Source organism: Anolis sagrei, chromosome 1 (genome assembly GCF_037176765.1).
Source record: "Anolis sagrei isolate rAnoSag1 chromosome 1, rAnoSag1.mat, whole genome shotgun sequence".
NCBI classification, from domain to species: Eukaryota; Metazoa; Chordata; class Lepidosauria; order Squamata; family Dactyloidae; genus Anolis; species Anolis sagrei.
Window position 1 is genome coordinate 338,750,131 of NC_090021.1, and position 19,369 is coordinate 338,769,499.

General features: G+C 45.2%; 1 protein-coding gene across 1 annotated transcript in view; it reads left to right on the forward strand.

Moving 5' to 3' along the window:
- PTGDR (prostaglandin D2 receptor) overlaps positions 1–19,369 on the forward strand; it is a 34,518-nt gene extending 15,149 nt beyond the window's left edge. The window contains exon 2 of the mRNA XM_067468614.1: positions 19,113–19,369. Coding sequence (XP_067324715.1) covers positions 19,113–19,346 — 234 coding nt within the window. The 3' untranslated portion in view covers positions 19,347–19,369. The remainder of the gene's footprint in view (positions 1–19,112) is intronic.

A 19,369-nucleotide genomic window follows, 5' to 3' on the forward strand; every position in this document is an offset into this window, starting at 1 on the left:
TCAACATCTTTAAACTTACTCGCCCAACAACGCAGAGTACTCACATCAACACAATCACCCTAAACTGCTTGCGTTCTCTGATGAATCTCCTTTGGGGTGACACCTTCTGCTGTCAAGAATTCAATGACTGCATGTCATTGAATTCTGCGGCACCGGGATTGTGGCGCAGCTGGCTGAGTGTCAGCTGCATTAAGATCACTCTGACCAAAAGGTCATGAGTTCGAAGCCAGCCCGGGCTGGAGTGGGTGTCCAGCCATTGTGTAGCCCGTTGTCGACCTTTGCAACCCGAAAGACAGTTGCATCTGTCAAGTAGGAAAATAAGGTACCACTTTGTGTGGGAGGCTAAATTTAACTAATTTATGAGGCCATAAAGAAAGAAGACTCCGGGGAATGTGGAATGCGGAAGAACTTCATCGGTGTCGTTGATGGACGATGAAAAGCAGCAGCTCCCCCGGCGGCCAGAAAAAAAAAAGTTAAATAGCCTTTGTCTGTTAAATGTTGTTTGTCAAACTGGCATTGAATGTTTGCCATATATGTGTTTACTGTAATCTGCCCTGAGTCCCCTGCGGGGTGAGAAGGGCGGAATATAAGAACTGTAAATAAATAAATAAATAAATAAATAAATAAATAAATAATGTTACTTAAGTCACATTGACCGACCGTCTGTGCAGGGTTCCATACTTTGCACTTTAACAACACAACCGTTCAATGCTAAGGCTTCCTGCTAAAATGGAACTGTAGAAGAGAGTCTACTGAACAAGCCAGTACTTGCCACATGCCAGTACTGCCATCTGTTAAGAAGTTATGAGGATGGAGGCATTACTTTTCATTCAACCCTCGTATATCTGTGGAATGTCCAGAGTGGGAGACAGAACTCTTGTCTTAATTCAACAGTGTAGACGCACACCCAACAGCACTTCTATCTCCAACCAGGAGAAAGGGAAAAAAAACCATTGTTTACAAAACTTTCAACTACTACTCGTGCATAAAGTGCTTAGGAGAGTCCCATTTTCTGACTACAAGTTCCATTTTCCTCAACCAGGCTGGGGATTCTGGCCTTTGCAGTCACTTCTCTGAAAGGCACAGTTTCTGAGCTTTGTTGTTCATCCGTAGCAAAAACTATGCTGGATCGCTGTCCAAACCTGAATTATCTCCGTTCATTATATTTTTTTTTGAAAAGTTTGTACCAACAGGTATAGTTTTCTGTTTGTACCAGGAGGTATAGGAAAACAATCGTTTTCTGGAGTTTCAACAGCAGGAAGCAATGATTGACGGCAATGTGTTTGTTTCCTTTGCCGGTGTTCTTCCTTTCTTATCTGACCCGAGAAACGAACGGCATGCTTGCCAGGCCCCTGAATGGCAAGTCCCAGAATTATTGCTTTTTTATGCTCTTTGCCAGTTTTCTAGCAATCCATAGCTGCTAATGGATTCACCGTTGGGTAATTATCCGATTGGGTGACATGGCGAGTGAGGGATGGTGCATTATTTCAGGGCTTGCGGTGGTTACTTGCACATTCGCAGCAAACAGAAGCAGGAATGTCTCACAATTCTAGCCAGCCTTTTCCCTTTTTTAATTCTAAATGGCCAAGACATCTTTTCAAAAGATCAAAGCAAGAAATATACGAGGGTTGAGTGAAAAGTAATGCCTCCACCTTTGTAACTCCTCTACAGATGGCAGTACTGGCATGTAGCAAGTACTGGCTTGTTCAGTAGACTCTCCTCTACAGTTCTATTTTAGCAGGAAGACTTAGCATCGAACGGTTGTGCTGTTAAAGTGCGAAGTATGGAACCCTGCGCAGACGGTCAGTCAATGCGACTTGAGCAACTTGCAATCATTGAGTTCTTGACAGAAGAATCATAGAATCATAGAATCAAAGAGTTGGAAGAGACCTCATGGGCCATCCAGTCCAACCCCATTCTGCCAAGAAGCAGGAATATTGCATTCAAATCACCCCTGACAGATGGCCATCCAGCCTCTGTTTAAAAGCTTCCAAAGAAGGAGCTTCCACCACACTCCGGGGCAGAGAGTTAACTACTGACCAAAAGGTCATGAGTTCGAAGCCAGCCCAGGTCGGAGTGAGCTTCCGACCAATTTGTATAGCTTGCTATCGACTGCAGCCCGAAAGACAGTTGCATCTGTCAAGTAGGATATTAAGTACCACTTATGCGGGGAGGCTAATTTACTACACCATAAAAATCTCCAGCAAGCAAGCAAAGAATGAGGAAGTACTTCATCAGTGTCACAAATGGACGGTGAAGCGACAGCTCCCCTGGTGGCCTGAATACCCTCATGAAAAAGCTGGAATGTTAAATAGCCTCTGTGTGTATCTTATATATGTTGTGTGTCTATGGCATTCTATGTTTGCCATGTATATGTGCATTGCAATTCGCCCTGAGTCCCCTGTGGAGTGAGAAGGGCAAATATAAATACTGTAAACAATAATAACATAAATGAAATAAGAAGGAGCCTCCAGCACACTCCGAGGCAGAGAGTTCCATTGCTGAATGGCTCTCACAGTCAGGAAGTTCTTCCTCATGTTCAGATGGAATCTCCTTTCTTGTAGTCTGAAGCCATTGTTTCGCATCCTAGTCTCCAGGGAAGCAGTAAAAAAGCTCGCTCCCTCCTCCCTGTGGCTTCCTCTCACATATTTATACATGGCTATCATATCCCTTCTCAGCCTTCTCTTCTTCAGGCTAAACATGCCCAGCTCCTTAAGCCGCTCCTCATAGGGCTTGTTCTCCAGACCCTGGATCATTTTAGTCACCCTCCTCTGGACACATTCCAGCTTGTCAATATCTCTCTTGAATTGTGGTGCCCAGAACTGGACACGATATTCCAGGTGTCACCCTAAAGGAGATTCATCAGAGAATGCAAGCTGTTTACAATGATTGTGTTGATGTGAGTACTGTGTATAATTGGGCGAGTACGTTTAAAGAAGTTGTGGGAACATCTGACTTGCATGACAAACAAAGAATTGGTCGTCCTGTGACAGCAACCACCAAGTTTCACAAGCAAAAGGTTGACAGATTTATTTATTTATTATTTATTTATTTCAAAGTTTTCTATACCGAGCTTCTCACCTCTTAGAGGGACTCAGCCCGGTTTACAACCATAAAAACTTACAATCAGAGGAGATTGATTCAGGACGATCGTCGTATTGCTTAGAAAGAAATTTCAAGCATAATCAACATTTCACAAGAACGTGTGGGTCACATTATTGCTTTGCTTGGCTATTGGAAGATCTGTGCACAATGGGTACCCAGGATGCTGACACTGGTTGCAGAAACAGAATGCCGACTTCTTCTGTGATGGATTCAGAAAACTTGTTCATCGTTGGCAGAAATGTATCCAATTGTGATTATGTGGAAAAGTGAATAGTGATAGTTAAAGAGTACATTCTAAGGATTATTTCTGCATTTGATTAATTAAAATATTCCCATGCAAACCCAAGTAATGAAGGTGGAGGCAATACTATTCATTCAACCCTCATAGGTTGAATGAATGGGCTGATCCCATGTAACAAATGATAACTCAGTAGATAAAAGGGTGCATCTACATTATAGAACAGGCATGGGCAAAGTTTGGCCCTCCAGGTGTTTTGGACTACAACTCCCATAATTCCTAACAGCCGGTAGGCTGTTAGGAATTGTGGGAGTTGTAGTCCAGAACACTTGGAAGACTGAAGTTTGCCTATGCCTGTGATAGAATGAGTGCAGTTTGACACCAGTTTTAACTACCATGGATTCCATGCTTTGGAATCCTGGGAGTTGTAGTTTGCTAAGGCTGAGGTCTCTTGGAAACTAGGAAAATGAGGTTTATATATCTGTGGAATGTCCAGGGTAGAAGAAAACACATACATTGAATAAAAGGATGGTTGTTTTGTGTTGTTGGAGCACATCACATTGAATAGAAGGATGGTTGTTTTGTGTTGTTGGAGCACATCACATTGAATAGAAGGATGGTTGTTTTGTGTTGTTGGAGCACATCATATTGAATAGAAGGATGGTTGTTTTGTGTTGTTGGAGCACATCATATTGAATAGAAGGATGGTTGTTTTGTGTTGTTGGAGCACATCATATTGAATAGAAGGATGGTTGTTTTGTGTTGTTGGAGCACATCATATTGAATAGAAGGATGGTTGTTTTGTGTTGTTGGAGCACATCATATTGAATAGAAGGATGGTTGTTTTGTGTTGTTGGAGCACATCATATTGAATAGAAGGATGGTTGTTTTGTGTAAACATCTCCCTTCAATTGTGGTGCCCAAAATTAGGCACAATGTGATTCCAGGTGTGGTCTGACCAAGGCAGAATAGAGCATGGGGAGCATGATTTCCCTGGATCTAGGCACTCTTCTCCTCTTGATGCAGGCCAAAATCCCATTGGCTACTAAGATCTGAATCTGAGTAGACCACAAGCTCAATGTGATGCAGTAGCTCAAAAAGCCAATATGGTGCTAGACTTCATCATCTACAGGAATATAGGGTCTGGCTCAAGGGAAGTCCTAGTCCCACGCTATTCTGCTTTGGTCAGACCTCACCTGGAATAATAAACCTGTGATCTCAGTTCTTGTGGGTTTTTTCGGGCTATATGGCCATGTTCTAGAGGCATTTCTCCTGACGTTTTGCCTGCATCTATGGCAGGCTTCCTCAGAGGTCTGCTGGAGCTGGGAAAAAAGGGGTTTATATATCTGTGGACTGACCAGGGTGAGACAAAAGGCTTTTGTAAGTTGGGCTAGGTGTGAATCTTTTCAACTGACCACCTTGATTAGCATACAATGGGCTGACTGTGCCTGGAGCAAACTCTTAATGAAAGGTGCTTAGATGTCCCTGCCTGTTTTTCTCTCTGCTGTTTTAATTTTAGAATTTTTTAATACTGGTAGCCAGATTTTGTTCATTTTCATGGTTTCTTCCTTTCTGTTGAAATTGTCCACATGTTTGTGGATTTCAATGGCTTCTCTGTGTAGTCTGACATGGTGGTTGTGAGAGTGGTCCAGCATTTTTGTGTTCTCAAATAAAATGCTGTGTCCAGGTTGGTTCATCAGGTGCTCTGCTATGTCTGACTTCTCTGGTTGGAGTAGTCTGCAGTGCCTTTCATGTTCCTGGATTCTTGTTTGGGCGCTGCGTTTGGTGGTCCCTATGTAGACTTGTCCACAGCTGCATGGTATACGGTAGACTCCTGCAGAGGTGAGAGGATCCCTCTTGTCCTTTGCTGAACATAGCATTTATTGGATTTTCTTGGTGGGTCTGTAGATAGTTTGTATGTTGTGTTTCCTCATCAGCTTCCCTCTGCGGTCAGTGGTTCCCTTGATGTATGGCAGGAACACTTTTCCTCTGGGTGGATCTTCATCTTTACTCTTGTGGCTTGTTCTTGGTCTTTCAGCTCTTCTGATGTCTGAGGTGGAGTCTCCATTGGCCTGGAGAGCCCAGTTGAGGTGGTTCAGTTCATCTTGGAGGAGGTGGGGTTCACAGATTCTTTTTGCACGGTCTGCCAAGGCTTTAATGGTGCTTCTTTTTTGACTTGGGTGATGGTTGGAGTTTTTATGTAGATATCTATCTGTGTGTGTGGGTTTTCTGTAAACGGTGTGACCCAATTGTTGATCTGGTTTACGGATGACTAGGACATCTAGAAAAGGCAATCTTCCTTCCTTTTCTTTTTCCATAGTGAACTGGATGTTAGGGTGGATGCTGTTAAGATGTTCCAGGAACCTGTTGAGTTCTTCTTCTCCATGGCTCCAAATGGTGAAAGTGTCATCCACATATCTGAACCATATAGTGGGTTTTTTGGTTGCTGTTTCAAGAGCTTGTTTTTCAAATTGTTCCATGTAGAAGTTAGCTATGACTGGGCTGAGAGGGCTCCCCATAGCTACTCCATCTTTCTGTTCGTAGAATTCATTGTCCCACTGAAAATAGCTGGTGGTGAGGCAATGGTGAAACAGCGCCGTGATGTCTTCTGGGAACCTCTGGTTGATGAGTGCCATGGTGTCTGCAACTGGGACCATGGTAAATAGAGACACCACATCGAAGCTGATCAGTATGTCATTTGTATTTAGCTTGAGATTGCTGATTTTTTCTATGAAGTGGGCTGAGTCCTTGATGTAGTGTGTTGTGAGCCCAATGTGGCTTTGTAACTGTGCAGCAAGAAATTTGGCTAAGTCATATGTGGGGGACCCAATGGCACTCACGATTGGTCTGAGTGGGGTGGAGTCCTTATGGATTTTGGGGAGTCCATAAAGCCTGGGTGGAAGGGCTTCCGATTTACATAGCTGCTGTCGTATGTCGAAGTTGACTGAGGAGTTTTTAATTAGAGTGTTGGCTTTTCTGGTTATTTTGGAAGTTGGGTCTTGCTTAAGTTTTCTGTATATAGTAGGGTCCAGGAGTTTTTTGATCTTCTCCTTGTATTGCTCTGTATGCATGATGACTGTGGCATTCCCCTTGTCTGCTGGCAGAATGAGGATATCAGGATCTGAATTTAGGTCTCTAATGGCTTCTCTTTCCTTCCTAGTAATGTTACTGGAGGGGAGTTTTGCCTTTTTCAGGATCCTTGCTGCTTCCGCTCGTACTTCTTCTGCTTCCTCCTCTGGGAGGCGGTAAATTGCTGATTCGACATTGGCAATGATGTTTTCTACTGGGATCCTGGTGGCGGTTACAGCAAAGTTTCCTCCTTTCGCTAGTATGGATACTTGGTCTTCAGAGAGTTGTCTGTCTGTCAGGTTGATGATGGTCCGTGATGTATCCAGTTCTGGTTTCGGCTGTTGCTTTTGTCGTTTGTAGAATTTTTGTTTTTGTCTGTTGGTGTGGACAACCATGTTTTTCTCCATTTTCCTGTAAGTGAGATTGTCTATTTTGTCCCAGTCCTGGGAATTCATCTTCTGGCTGATATTGATATGGAGATGCAGCAGTTCCTTGTCTGTGTTTGCGAGTTCCTGTGATCAATTCTGAGCCCCACAATTCAAGAAGAATATGTACAAGAGAAGGGCAAGCAAAATGGTTCATCTAATCACCTCTCAACAAAAGATTGCTCCAGGCCCTGCCAGGCTAATCAAGGTGGTCAGTTGAAACATTCACACCTAGCTCCAGCAGACAGGAGTCCTTTGTCCCACCCTGGTCATTCCACAGATATATAAACCCTTTTTCCTAGTTCCAACAGACCTCACTACCTCTGAGGATGCTTGCCATAGATGCAGGCGAAACGTCAGGAGAAAATGCCTTTAGAACATGGCCATATAGCCCGAAAAAACCCACAACAACCCAAAATGGTTCAAGGTCTGAAAACCATGAATCCCGATAAGGACGAGCTTAGGGAGCTGGGCCTGTTCCACTTGGAGAAAAGGGTGAAGAGGGAGATGTGACAGCCATGTTTAAGTATTTGAAAGGATGTCATATGGAAGATGGAGCCAACCGCGGGCTTTGATCCTCGCCTTAAAAAGGAGAGGAATGTCCCAGAGACGAGTCTGGTTTTTAGCAAAATTTTAAGAGCTTTAAAACAAACTTCCCCATCTGACTTCATGTCTTATTAAAAACTGCTTTGATTTATAAATCTGATACAAGACCACAAAAAGAGAGAGAGATGTTTACAGCAGAGCTCACATGCCGTCGTGCTTGGGAAGGGGTCAGATTAAGAGATAAGCTGTCCTCTCCACATCCTGGAAAGGATGGGCTTCTTTACCTTTTGTAGGCCTGTTTGGATCACAACAAAGGCCATGGATTTTTTAGCATGCGCAAGTTTCAGTATTATTGCAACCAGCTGCACACTTCTTCTGCAACAGAAACACCCAGACGCAGAAATAGGCTTGAATCTGATGCTCAGGTCCAGGAAAGGTGGCGTCTTCATGGTCTGCCTCATCTATATGGCTTCCAAATATCGGTGGTAACCGATACATCCCGTTGTTACATCCCGTATAGACTACTGCAACGCACTCTATGTGGGGTTGCCCTTGAAGACTGTTTGGAAACTTCAACTGGTCCAGCAAGCGGCAGCCAGATTGCTTACCGGAGCGACATACAGGGAGCATAACACCCCCCCCCCCCCCCCCGCTGTGTCAGCTCCACTGGCTGCCGGTTCAATTCCGAGCACAATTCAAGGTGCTGGTTTTGACCTACAAAACCCTTTATGGTTCCAGTCCAGTGTATCTGTCCAAACGTTTCTCCCTCTACGTCCCACCCTGGAATTTGAGGTCATCTGGGGAGGCCCTGCTCTCGACCCCACCGCTATCACAAGTGAGGCTGGTGGGGACGAGGAGCAGGGCCTTCTCAGTGGTGGCCCCTCAACTGTGGAACTTACTCCCGGGGGAAATTAGGGCATCAACATCCCTCCTTGCCTTCAGGAGGAAGGTAAAGACATGGTTGTGGGGCCAGGCCTTTGGGCAACCTGACAATTAAATACCAGATGGATAGTCCAATGTGGGCTAGGCAAAACTACGGTGAGGTGGATCTGTAACTGGTTAAGTGGACGAACACAGAGAGTGCTCACTAATGCTTCCTCTTCATCTTGGAAAGAAGTGACGAGCGGAGTGCCGCAGGGTTCCGTCCTGGGCCCGGTCCTGTTCAACATCTTTATTAATGACTTAGATGAAGGGATAGAAGGCAGGATCATCAAGTTTGCAGACGACACCAAATTGGGAGGGAGAGCCAATAGTCCAGAGGACAGGAGCAGGATTCAAAACGATCTTGACAGATTAGAGAGATGGGCCAAAACTAACAAAATGAAGTTCAACAGTGACAAATGCAAGATACTCCACTTTGGCAGAAAAAATGAAATGCAAAGATACAGAATGGGGGACGCCTGGCTCGAGAGCAGGACGTGTGAAAAAGATCTTGGAGTCCTCGTGGACAACAAGTTAAACATGAGCCAACAATGTGATGTGGCGGCAAAAGAAGCCAATGGGATTTTGGTCTGCATCAATAGGAGCATAGTGTCTAGATCTAAGGAAGTAATGCTACCCCTCTATTCTGCTTTGGTTAGACCACATCTGGAATATTGTGTCCAATTCTGGGCACCACAATTCAAGAGAGATATTGACAAGCTGGAATGTGTCCAGAGGAGAGCGACTAAAATGATCAAGGGTCTGGAGAACAAGCCCTATGAGGAGCGGCTTAGGGAACTGGGCATGTTTAGCCTGAAGAAGAGAAGGCTGGGAGGAGATATGATAGCCATGTATAAATATGTGAGAGGAAGCCACAGGGAGGAGGGAGCAAGCTTGTTTTCTGCTTCAATAACTCTCTTGAATAGGACGCAATGGAGCAATGGCTTCAAACTACAAGAGAGGAGATTCCACCTGAACATGAGGAAGAACTTCCTGACTGTGAGAGCCGTTCAGCAGTGGAACTCTCTGCCCCGGAGTGTGGTGGAGGCTCCTTCTTTGGAAGCTTTTAAGCAGAGGCTGGATGGCCATCTGTCAGGAGTGATTTGAATGCAATATTCCTGCTTCTTGGCAGAATGGGGTTGGACTGGATGGCCCATGAGGTCTCTTCCAACTCTTTGATTCTATGAGTCTATGATTCTATGACTGAAATTGGAAATTGGAATTTAAATTATGAGACTGTGAAACACTGACCATCAATGAGGTTTATATTAATTTTATTGCTTTTATTGCTTTTACTGGTTTTATGGTTGTTTTTGCCTATAATTATTATTGTTTTCTGTTAATTGTTGTTATTGCTAAAATTGCTGTTTTGTTAACTGATGTATTGTCTTTTGCTGTTATGTAATGTGGGCATTGAATTGTGCCTTGCTTTTGTAAGCCGCCCTGAGTCCCCCCCCCCCCCCCCGGGGTGAGAAGGGCGGGGTAGAAGCAACCGAAATAAATATGAAATAAATAATAAGACGGAGGCTGAAACAAGGCATAAGCAGAGTGGCCTCCAGATGCTCTCACGAGAACAGCAAGAAGTGGAGGCTGAGAGTAGGACTTGTTGGAGTTTATTTATTTATCGTGTCAGGAGCAGATCAAACAGTTGTGTTGCGTTTTTTAACAAACAGACAGACAAACAAAACACAAAGTTTGCAAGCTTGGTAGTTGCTTAAATGCCCTTTGACCAGTATCTGGCCACTTGGAGTGTTTCCGGTGTTGCTGCAAGAAGGTCCTCCATTGTGCATGTGGCAGGGCTCAGGTTGCATTGCAGCAGGTGGTCAGTGGTTTGCTCTTCTCCGCACTCACATGTCGTGGATTCCACTTTGTGGCCCCATTTCTTGAGGTTGGCTCTGCATCTCGTGGTGCCAGAGCGCAGTCTGTTCAGCGCCTTCCAAGTCGCCCAGTCTTCTGTGTGCCCAGGGGGGAGTCTCTCATCTGGTATCAGCCATGGATTGAGGTTCTGGGTTTGAGCCTGCCACTTTTGGAGTCTTGCTTGCTGGGGTGTTCCAGCGAGCGTCTCTGTAGATCTTAGAAAACTATTTCTTGATTTAAATCATTGACGTGCTGGCTGATACCCAAAGAAGGGATGAGCTGGAGATGTCTCTGCCTTGGTCCTTTCACTATTGGCTGCTACTTCCCGGTGGATGTCAGGTGGTGCAATACCGGCTAAGCAGTGTAATTTCTCCAGTGGTGTAGGGCGCAAACACCCCGTGATAATGAGGCATGTCTCATTAAGAGCCACATCCATTGTTTTAGCATGGTGAGATGTGTTCCACACTGGGCATGCGTACTCAGCAGCAGAGTAGCATAGCGCAAGGGCAGATGTCTTCACTGTTTCTGGTTGTGATCCCCAGGTTGTGCCAGTAAGCTTTCGTATGATATTGTTTCTAGCGCCCACTTTTTGCTTGATGTTCAGGCAGTGTTTCTTGTAGGTCAGAGAACGGTCCAGGGTAACTCCCAGGTATTTGGGTGCGCTGCAATGCTCCAGTGGGATTTCTTCCCAGGTGATCCTCAGAGCTCGGGATGCTTGTCTGTTCTTAAGGTGAAAGGCACATTCTGTGTTTTAGATGGATTAGGGATCAGCTGGTTTTCCCTGTAATAGGCAGTAAAGGCAGCTAGAGCTTCGGAGAGCTTCTGTTCTACCATCTCAAAGCTCCCTGCTTGTAAGATGAAAATTACACAACATTTCTAATCATGTAATAAAATACTGTTTGATGAACAAGTGGTCTATTGATAGCATCTGGGTATGACTGGAAATGTAATGATGCTATACCTAAGAGATTGTTGTAATGGCTAAGTCATAACCATGTGAGGGCTATTGCAAAGGGGTTGCATCGGCCAGTGTCCCTTCCTGATGACCTATTAGCAAGTGGCTATACAAGAAGGATGAAAGAATCCGTCTTCCTCTCTCCTGTATGACTCAGTGTGAGTAGCTGCCTGTGTTGTATGTGGCTATTTGATGACTCTGATTGTTTGCAAGTACAAGGAAAATGGATCTATGTTTTCTGTATATATTGTAATGGTGAAGATTAAAGCCTCGGGATATTTTGGATGAAAACCTGAAACTGTGAATTTACTAAACAGTATGTGTATGTGGGTTAAAGCGCTGAGTGCTGAGCTTGTTGACCGAAAGGTCACAGGTTCGATTCCAGGGAGTGGCGTGAGCTTCCTCTGTCAGCCCTAGCTCCTGTCAACCTAGCAGTTCAAAAACATGCAAATGTGAGTAGATCAATAGGTACCGCTCCAGCGGGAAGGTAACAGTGCTCCATGCAGTCATGCCAGCCACATGACCTTGGAGGTGTCTATGGACAACGCTGGCTCTTTGGCTTAGAAATGGAGATGAGCACCACACCCCAGAGGGAGATGTGACTGGACTTAATGTCTGGGGACAACCTTTACTGTGAACGGGCTCTGTCTTGTAGTTTTACTTGCTTCTGGGACACATCCTATCCAGCTTGCAGCAGTTCGGGGAGGTTGTGATTGGGAAACTATAAATCACTTCATGACCAAAATCCCTTGACAGTTCAGAGGGAGATTTTGTTGGCCATTCCCTGAATCTACTCTCCAGCATGATGACCAGTGCCTTTCATGCCACTGGAGTGGTGAATCCACTTCGGAATTTAGTATGAAGTATAAATGGTCTATTTAAGGGCGTAAATCATAGAGACTTGGAAAAGAGCCATTCTGTCCAATGCCCTGCTGCAATTTAAGGAACCGGTGCTTGGCCGCTGTCTCGGACTGGATGAGGGACAACAGATTGAAACTAAATCCAGACAAGACAGAGGTACTCCTGGTCAGTCGTAAGACCGAACAGGGTATGGGGTTACAGCCTGTGCTGGACGGGGTCACACTCCCCCTGAAGACGCAGGTACGCAGTCTGGGAGTTCTCCTGGATTCATCGCTGAGCCTGGAACCCCAGGTCTCAGCGGTGGTCAGGGGAGCTTTCGCACAATTAAAACTTGTGCGCCAGCTGCGTCCGTACCTTGGGAGGGCTGACTTGGCCACGGTAGTACACGCTTTGGTTACATCTCGCTTAGACTACTGCAACGCTCTCTACATGGGGTTGCCTTTGAAGACTGCTCGGAAGCTGCCGCAAGTCCAACGCGCGGCAGCCAGATTTCTAATGGGGCCTGGGTCCAGGGAGCTGTTACACCAGCTCCACTGGCTGCCAATTAGCTTCCGAGCACAATTCAAAGTGCTGGTGTTAACCTATAAAGCCCTAAACAACTCCGGCCCTGTTTACCTCTCCGAACGTATTCTCTCCTACGAACCATCAAGATTATTAAGATCATCTGGAGGGGCCCTGCTCTCGGTCCCACTGGCCTCGCAAGCGCGCCTGGTGGGGACGAGGGACAGGGCCTTCTCGGTGGTGGCCCCGCGACTCTGGAACTCTCTCCCTCTGGAGGCCAGAACCGCCCCATCCATCCTAACATTTAGGAAATGGATGAAGACGTGGCTGTGGAGTCAGGCCTTCGACGAATGAGACAACACCATAGGACCCTGGATGGAAGTTGAGGTAGATCCATCTTAATAGGACGACTGACCACTGTAGTTTTATATATAGTGTTTTTTAAAGTTGTTTTTGTAATTGTGATATATGATATTTTAATGAGTGTATATGTTTTTTATGGCTGGAAACCGGGCTGAGTCCCTCAAAGAGGTTGAGAAGCTCGGTATAGAAAACTGTGAAATAAATAAATAATAAATATATCTTTAAAACCACAGCAGTTGACAGCAGCTATATCAGCATGTTTCATTTGCGCACATGTGAGTTCCCTCGGTTGTACTTTTTCCTCCCTAGAGCAAAGTTGACCATTGTTTAAGAAGGGCAACTGCTGGCCGTGCACTAACACATTCTTGGATGGCGCACACAGTTTCTCCAATGTTTCGTTTCTTTTGCTGGAATTGCAAAGACAGGAAGCCCACTTGAATTGGTACAGAATTAGTCACGCTGTGTTTGCATTTAGGACAAAGATGGTGGAGTGCAATTACCGTTGTCCTGAATCTTAGTGGGAAGACATCCCTACGGCTGTGCAGTTCAATCCTGTGAAATGATTACATTTAAAAGTCACGTCGCCTGTGTCCTGCCTCTGTCAGTTATCAAGATGTTATCAAGCCATGCTATTAATGGACCAGACGCTACAAAGGGAGGCCGAGATTGTATTACTCTTGCTTTATTGCCTTTCTTGTCCCCCATTTGATAACCCGCAGCCCCTTCCTATCATCCCATCTGATGGCAATACGCGAACGACGTGACTCATGTTGTCGTGTCCGGCTCAAATAAAACACGTTCGAGAGGCAAAGGCTATGTGGCCCTTTTGCAATTATCCAATTAGAGCTCTGTGATTCCACTTTATCTCCCAGGACAGTATACGATGCATAGCTTTTCTATTGAATTAAGGCAATGCATTATTGTGCCGTGGCGTAATGGTTTCCTTACATCTGGAAAGGAGCCATGCATACTCCTTTTAATTTTTTTTTTTACAAAAAAATATCACTCCTTTTGAAATAAATAAATAAATAAAGCATAGGATGACCAGGTTGTTGTAGGTTTTTTCGGGCTATATGGCCATGGTCTAGAGGCATTCTCTCCTGATGTTTCGCCTGCATCTAGGGCAAGCATCCTCAGAATACCTCTGAGGATGCAGAAGTTTAAGTATTATTACCTCTGAGGATGCTCTGAGATGACTACCTCTGAGGATGCTTGCCATAGATGCAGGCGAAACGTCAGGAGAGACTGCCTCTAGAACAGTGGTTCTCAGCCTTCCTAATGCAGCAACTCCTTAATACAGTTACTCAAGTTGTGTTGACCCCCAACCATAAAATTACTTTTGTTGCTACTTCAGAACTGTGGTTTTGCTACTGTTATGAATCATAATGTAAATATCACATATGCAGGATGTATTTTATTCACTGGACCAAATTTGGCACAAATACCCGAAACACTGAAATTGGGTGGGGTGGGGGGTTGATTTGTCGTTTGGGAGTTGTAGTTGCTGGGATTTATAGTTTACCTAGAATCAAGGAGCATTCTGAATTCCACCAAAGATGGCATTGAACCAAACTTGGCACACAGAACTCCCATGACCAACAGAAAATACTGGAAGGGTTTGGTGGGCGTTTACCTTGAGTTTTGGAATTGTAGTTCACCTACACCCAGAGAGCACTGTAGACTCAATCAATGATGGATCTGGACCAAACTTGGCACAAATATTTATTTATTATTTATTTATTTACTTTATTTGTATACCACTGTTCTCAGCCCGTAGGCAACTCACAGTGGTTAACAACAAACAGCAAAATACAGTACACGGTAAAAAAAAAACAGTAACATCATAACACCTAAACAATCCTATATAATTAACAATAGCCATTCACTGGCGTCTCATCACTGAAAACATAATCCAGGTCCATCATCCATTGTTCCATTCCTATGTTCATTACACTCATTGCACTAACTATTCGAACGCCTGCTCAAACAACCAGGTCTTCACTTTTTTACGGAATACCAATAATGATGGAGCTAGTCTAATATCTGTGGGAAGGGCATTCCACAGCCGAGGGGCCACCACCGAGAAGGCCCTATCTCTCGTCCCCGCCAGCCGTGCCTGTGAGGCAGGTGGGATCGAGAGCAGGGCCTCCCCGGAAGATCTCAATATGTGAACCCTGGTGGAGTTGGGGGAAAATAGACCTTGAAATTTGGGAGTTGTCATTGCTGGGATTTATAGTTCACCTACAATCAAAGAGCGTTCTGAACCCCACCATCGACAGAATTGGGCCAAACTTCCCACAGAGAACCCCCATGACCAACAGAAAATGCTGTTTTTTCCTGGTGGTCTTTGGCGACCCCTCTGATACCCCCTCACGACCCACGCAGGGGGTCCCGACCCCCAGGTTGAGAAATGCTGCTCTAGACCATGGCCATATAGCCCGAAAAAACCTACAACAACCCAGTGATTCCGGCCATGAAAGCCTTCAACAATACATTGAACATCCTTTGGGCTCAGACTGCTAATCTGTTCCCATTCCACCACGACATAGCATTGTCTGCCCCACATTTTACTAGCTTATTTGCAAGTGTATCATGGGAACCCTTGTCAAAGGTTCAAACATCAAGAATAGCTGCACCCACAATTGGCCTGGGCAAACTTAGGCCCTCCAGGTCCATGCCTGATCTACAACATTCCTTAATCTTTTCCCCCCTTTTGAAGATGGGGGCAACATTTGCCTTCTTCCAGTATTCTGCTGGAACTAATTTCTAAGAATTTTCAAATATAATTACCAGGGGTTCTAAAATTCCTTCTGCCACTTCTTGTGGACCGGGATGTGGTTGGCATTCAGCTGCATTAAAATCACTACTGACCGAAAGGTCATGAGTTCGAAGCCAGCCTGGGTCGGAGTAAGCTCCCAACCATTTGTCTAGCTTGCTGTCGATCTTTGCAACACGAAAGACCGTTGCATCCGTGAAGTAGGAAATTTAAGTACTGCTTATGTGAGGAGGCCAATTTAACTAATTTACAATGCCATAAAACTCTCCAGCAGTGTGCAAAAGAATGAGGAAGTACTCCATCGGTGTCACAAATGATGGTGAAGCAACAGCTCCCCCAGTGGCTGCAATTCGAATCACAACCTCACGAAGCTGGAAAGTTATATAGTCTTCGGCTTTCCAGGTGTTTTGACTTCAGCTCCCGCAGTTCCTGGCAGGCTCGGGCCCCTTCCTTTCCCCCCTCAGCCGCTTAAGCATGGGTTTGCCTGTGCCTGACCTATGCTATATAATAAATGCAGCTTGATTCAACTTAATCAATCAATCATAGAATCAATCATAGAATCAAAGAGTTGGAAGAGACCTCCTGGGCCATCCAGTCCAACCCCATTCTGCCAAGAAGCAGGAATATTGCATTCAAATCACCCCTGACAGATGGCCATCCAGCCTCTGCTTAAAAGCTTCCAAAGAAGGCGCCTCCACCACACTCCGGGGCAGAGAGTTCCACTGCTGAACGGCTCTCACAGTCAGGAAGTTCTTCCTAATGTTCAGATGGAATCTCCTCTCTGTAGTTTGAAGCCATTGTTCCGCGTCCTAGTCTCCAAGGAAGCCAAAAACAAGCTTGCTCCCTCCTCCCTGTGGCTTCCTCTCACATATTTATACATGGCTATCATATCTCTTCTCAGCCTTCTCTTCTTCAGGCTAAACATGCCCAGTTCCCCAAGCCGCTCCTCATAGGGCTTGTTCTCCAGACCCTTGATCATTTTAGTCGCCCTCCTCTGGACACATTCCAGCTTGTCAATATCTCTCTTGAATTGTGGTGCCCAGAATTGGACACAATATTCCAGATGTGGTCTAACCAAAGCAGAATAGAGGGGTAGCATGACTTCCTTAGATCTAGACACTAGGCTCCTATTGATGCAGGCCAAAATCCCATTGGCTTTTTTTGCCGCCACATCACATTGTTGGCTCATGTTTAACTTGTTGTCCACGAGGACTCCAAGATCTTTTCCACACGTACTGCTCTCGAGCCAGGCATTGTCACCCATTCTGTATCTTTGCATTTCATTTTTTCTGCCAAAGTGGCACTTGCACTGTCCTGGCTAAATGCTCTTGAATCCTGGGGTCTGTACTTTTGGTGACTGTTGGGGGAATCTGAGTTGACGTTTCACCTGCATCTATGGCAAGCATCCTCAGAGGTAGTGAGGATGCTTGCCATAGATGCAGGCAAAATGTCAGGAGAGAATACCTCTAGAACATATAGCCCAAAAAAAACTACAACAACCCAGTGATTCCGGCCATGAAAGCCTTCGACAATACAGTGTCTAACAGTGTTTTCCCACAAGAGGGCACTTTTCCTATACAAACACACCACACACACATACATGTGCCAGAAGTGTAGACCAATATGTTTTATCTTTGTGGTTCTATCATTATTTGTTGCAGCATTTTAGCCATTTTAGGGGCTCACACAGACTATTCACTTTTTTCAAAAATCCAACAAGTACATTCCAGAGATTTAGCGATAAAAATACCTCTGAGAGTATATGAAGTGCCAACTTGTTTCCTGTTGAATTGCAACAAATTAGAAATCACCCATTGCATTGATGTCATAGGCCCCATCTGTGCTGCCATATAAAATCCATATTATCTGCTTTGGATTTTATATGGCAGTGTAGATGGGGCCTTAGGATAGAACTTCACTGGTGTCTTAAACATACTTAAGGTCTCTTAGAAAAGTGGTTGGGTGTTTTTGTCCATCTATATTTAACTGAAGGTTTTGCAAGCTGACTTGTCAATCAGGTGCCATTGTGAATGCTGTATAATGCAGTCTGAAGTCATTTTGCAGCAACTGCAGTAAGTCAAGGTCAAAGGAGGAAGGTGTGAGGAAGAGAGAGAAACTAGGACATTGCACAAACAGATGGGAAAGTGGGACAATCAAGGAGTAATTGGGACTGTCCTTAATTGAGAGAGTTGGAGGGTATGAAGTGTTCCATCCTGGGCCCGGTCCTGTTCAACATCTTTACTAATGACTTAGATGAAGGGTTAAAAGGCATGATCATCAAGTTTGCAGACGACACCAAATTGGGAGGGAGAGCTAAGACTCCAGAGGACAGGAGCAGGATTCAAAACGATCTTGACAGATTAGAGAGATGATTGGCCAAAACTAACAAAATGAAGTTCAACAGGGGGAAATGCAAGAGACTCCACTTTGGCAGAAAAAACGAAATGCAAAGATACAGAGTGGAGGACGATGCCTGGCTTGAGAGCAGTACATGTGAAAAAGATCATGGAGTCCTCGTGGACAGGAAGGTAAACATGAGCCAACAATGTGATGTGGCAGCAAAAAAAGCCAATGGGATTTTGGCCTGCATCAATAGGAGCCTCGTGTCTAGATCTAGGGAAGTCATGCTCCCCATGCTCTATTCTGCTTTGGTTAGACCACTTTACCTGGAATATTGTGTCCAATTCTGGGCACCGCAATTCAAAAGAGATATTGACAAGCTGGAATGTGTCCAGAGGAGGGCGACTAAAATGATCAAGGGTCTGGAGAACAAGCCCTATGAGGAGCGGCTTAAGGAGCTGGGCATGTTTAGCCTGAAGAAGAGAAGGCTGAGAGGAGATATGATAGCCATGTATAAATATGTGAGAGGAAACCACAGGGAGGAGGAGGGAGCAAGCTTGTTTTCTGCTTCCCTGGAGACTAGGACACAAAGGAACAATGGCTTCAAACTACAAGAAAGGAGATTCCATCTGAACATGAGGAAGAACTTCCTGACTGTGGGAGCCATTCAGCAGTGGAACTCTCTGCCTCGGAGTGTGGTGGAGGCTCCTTCTATGGAAGCTTTTAAACAGAGGCTGGATGGCCATCTATCAGGGGTGATTTGAATGCAATATTCCTGCTTCTTGGCAGAATGGGGTTGGACTGGATGGCCCATGAGGTCTCTTCCAACTCTTTGATTCTATGATTCTATGATTCCCTTCTGGTAGGCTGTTAGGAATTGTGGGAATTGAAGTCCTAAACACCTGGAGGGCCCAAGTTTGCCCATGCCTGGTATAGAGCCATGCAATGCACTTTAACTGGGGTTGGACTGGGTGGCCCTTGTAGTCTCTTCCAGTTCTGTGATTCTATGTTGCATCAGGTTCTTGTGGGTTTTTTCGGGCTATAGAGCCATGTTCTAGAGGCATTTCTCCTGACGTTTCGCCTGCATCTATGGCAAGCATCCTCAGAGGTCTGCTATGTTGCATCGTTGTTGATTCTTTTCTCCCCTTTCCACAGATCCGTGCTTACGTCGGAGCCTTCTACCCAGATAATGATGAGAAAGCTGACCTCAGAGCCCTGCGTTTTTTCTCCGTGAACTCCATCGTGGACCCCTGGGTCTTCATCATTTTCCGGACCTCTCGCTTCCGCTCTTGGCTCCGCCGACTCTCTTGGAAGCTGAGCTCCAAAAAAGCTCCTTGCGCTCAGCAACAGGAATCATGGCAGCGGCAGGGATCTGGTCCATTGCAGTGAAAGCACACCCTCCTTGGATTGAA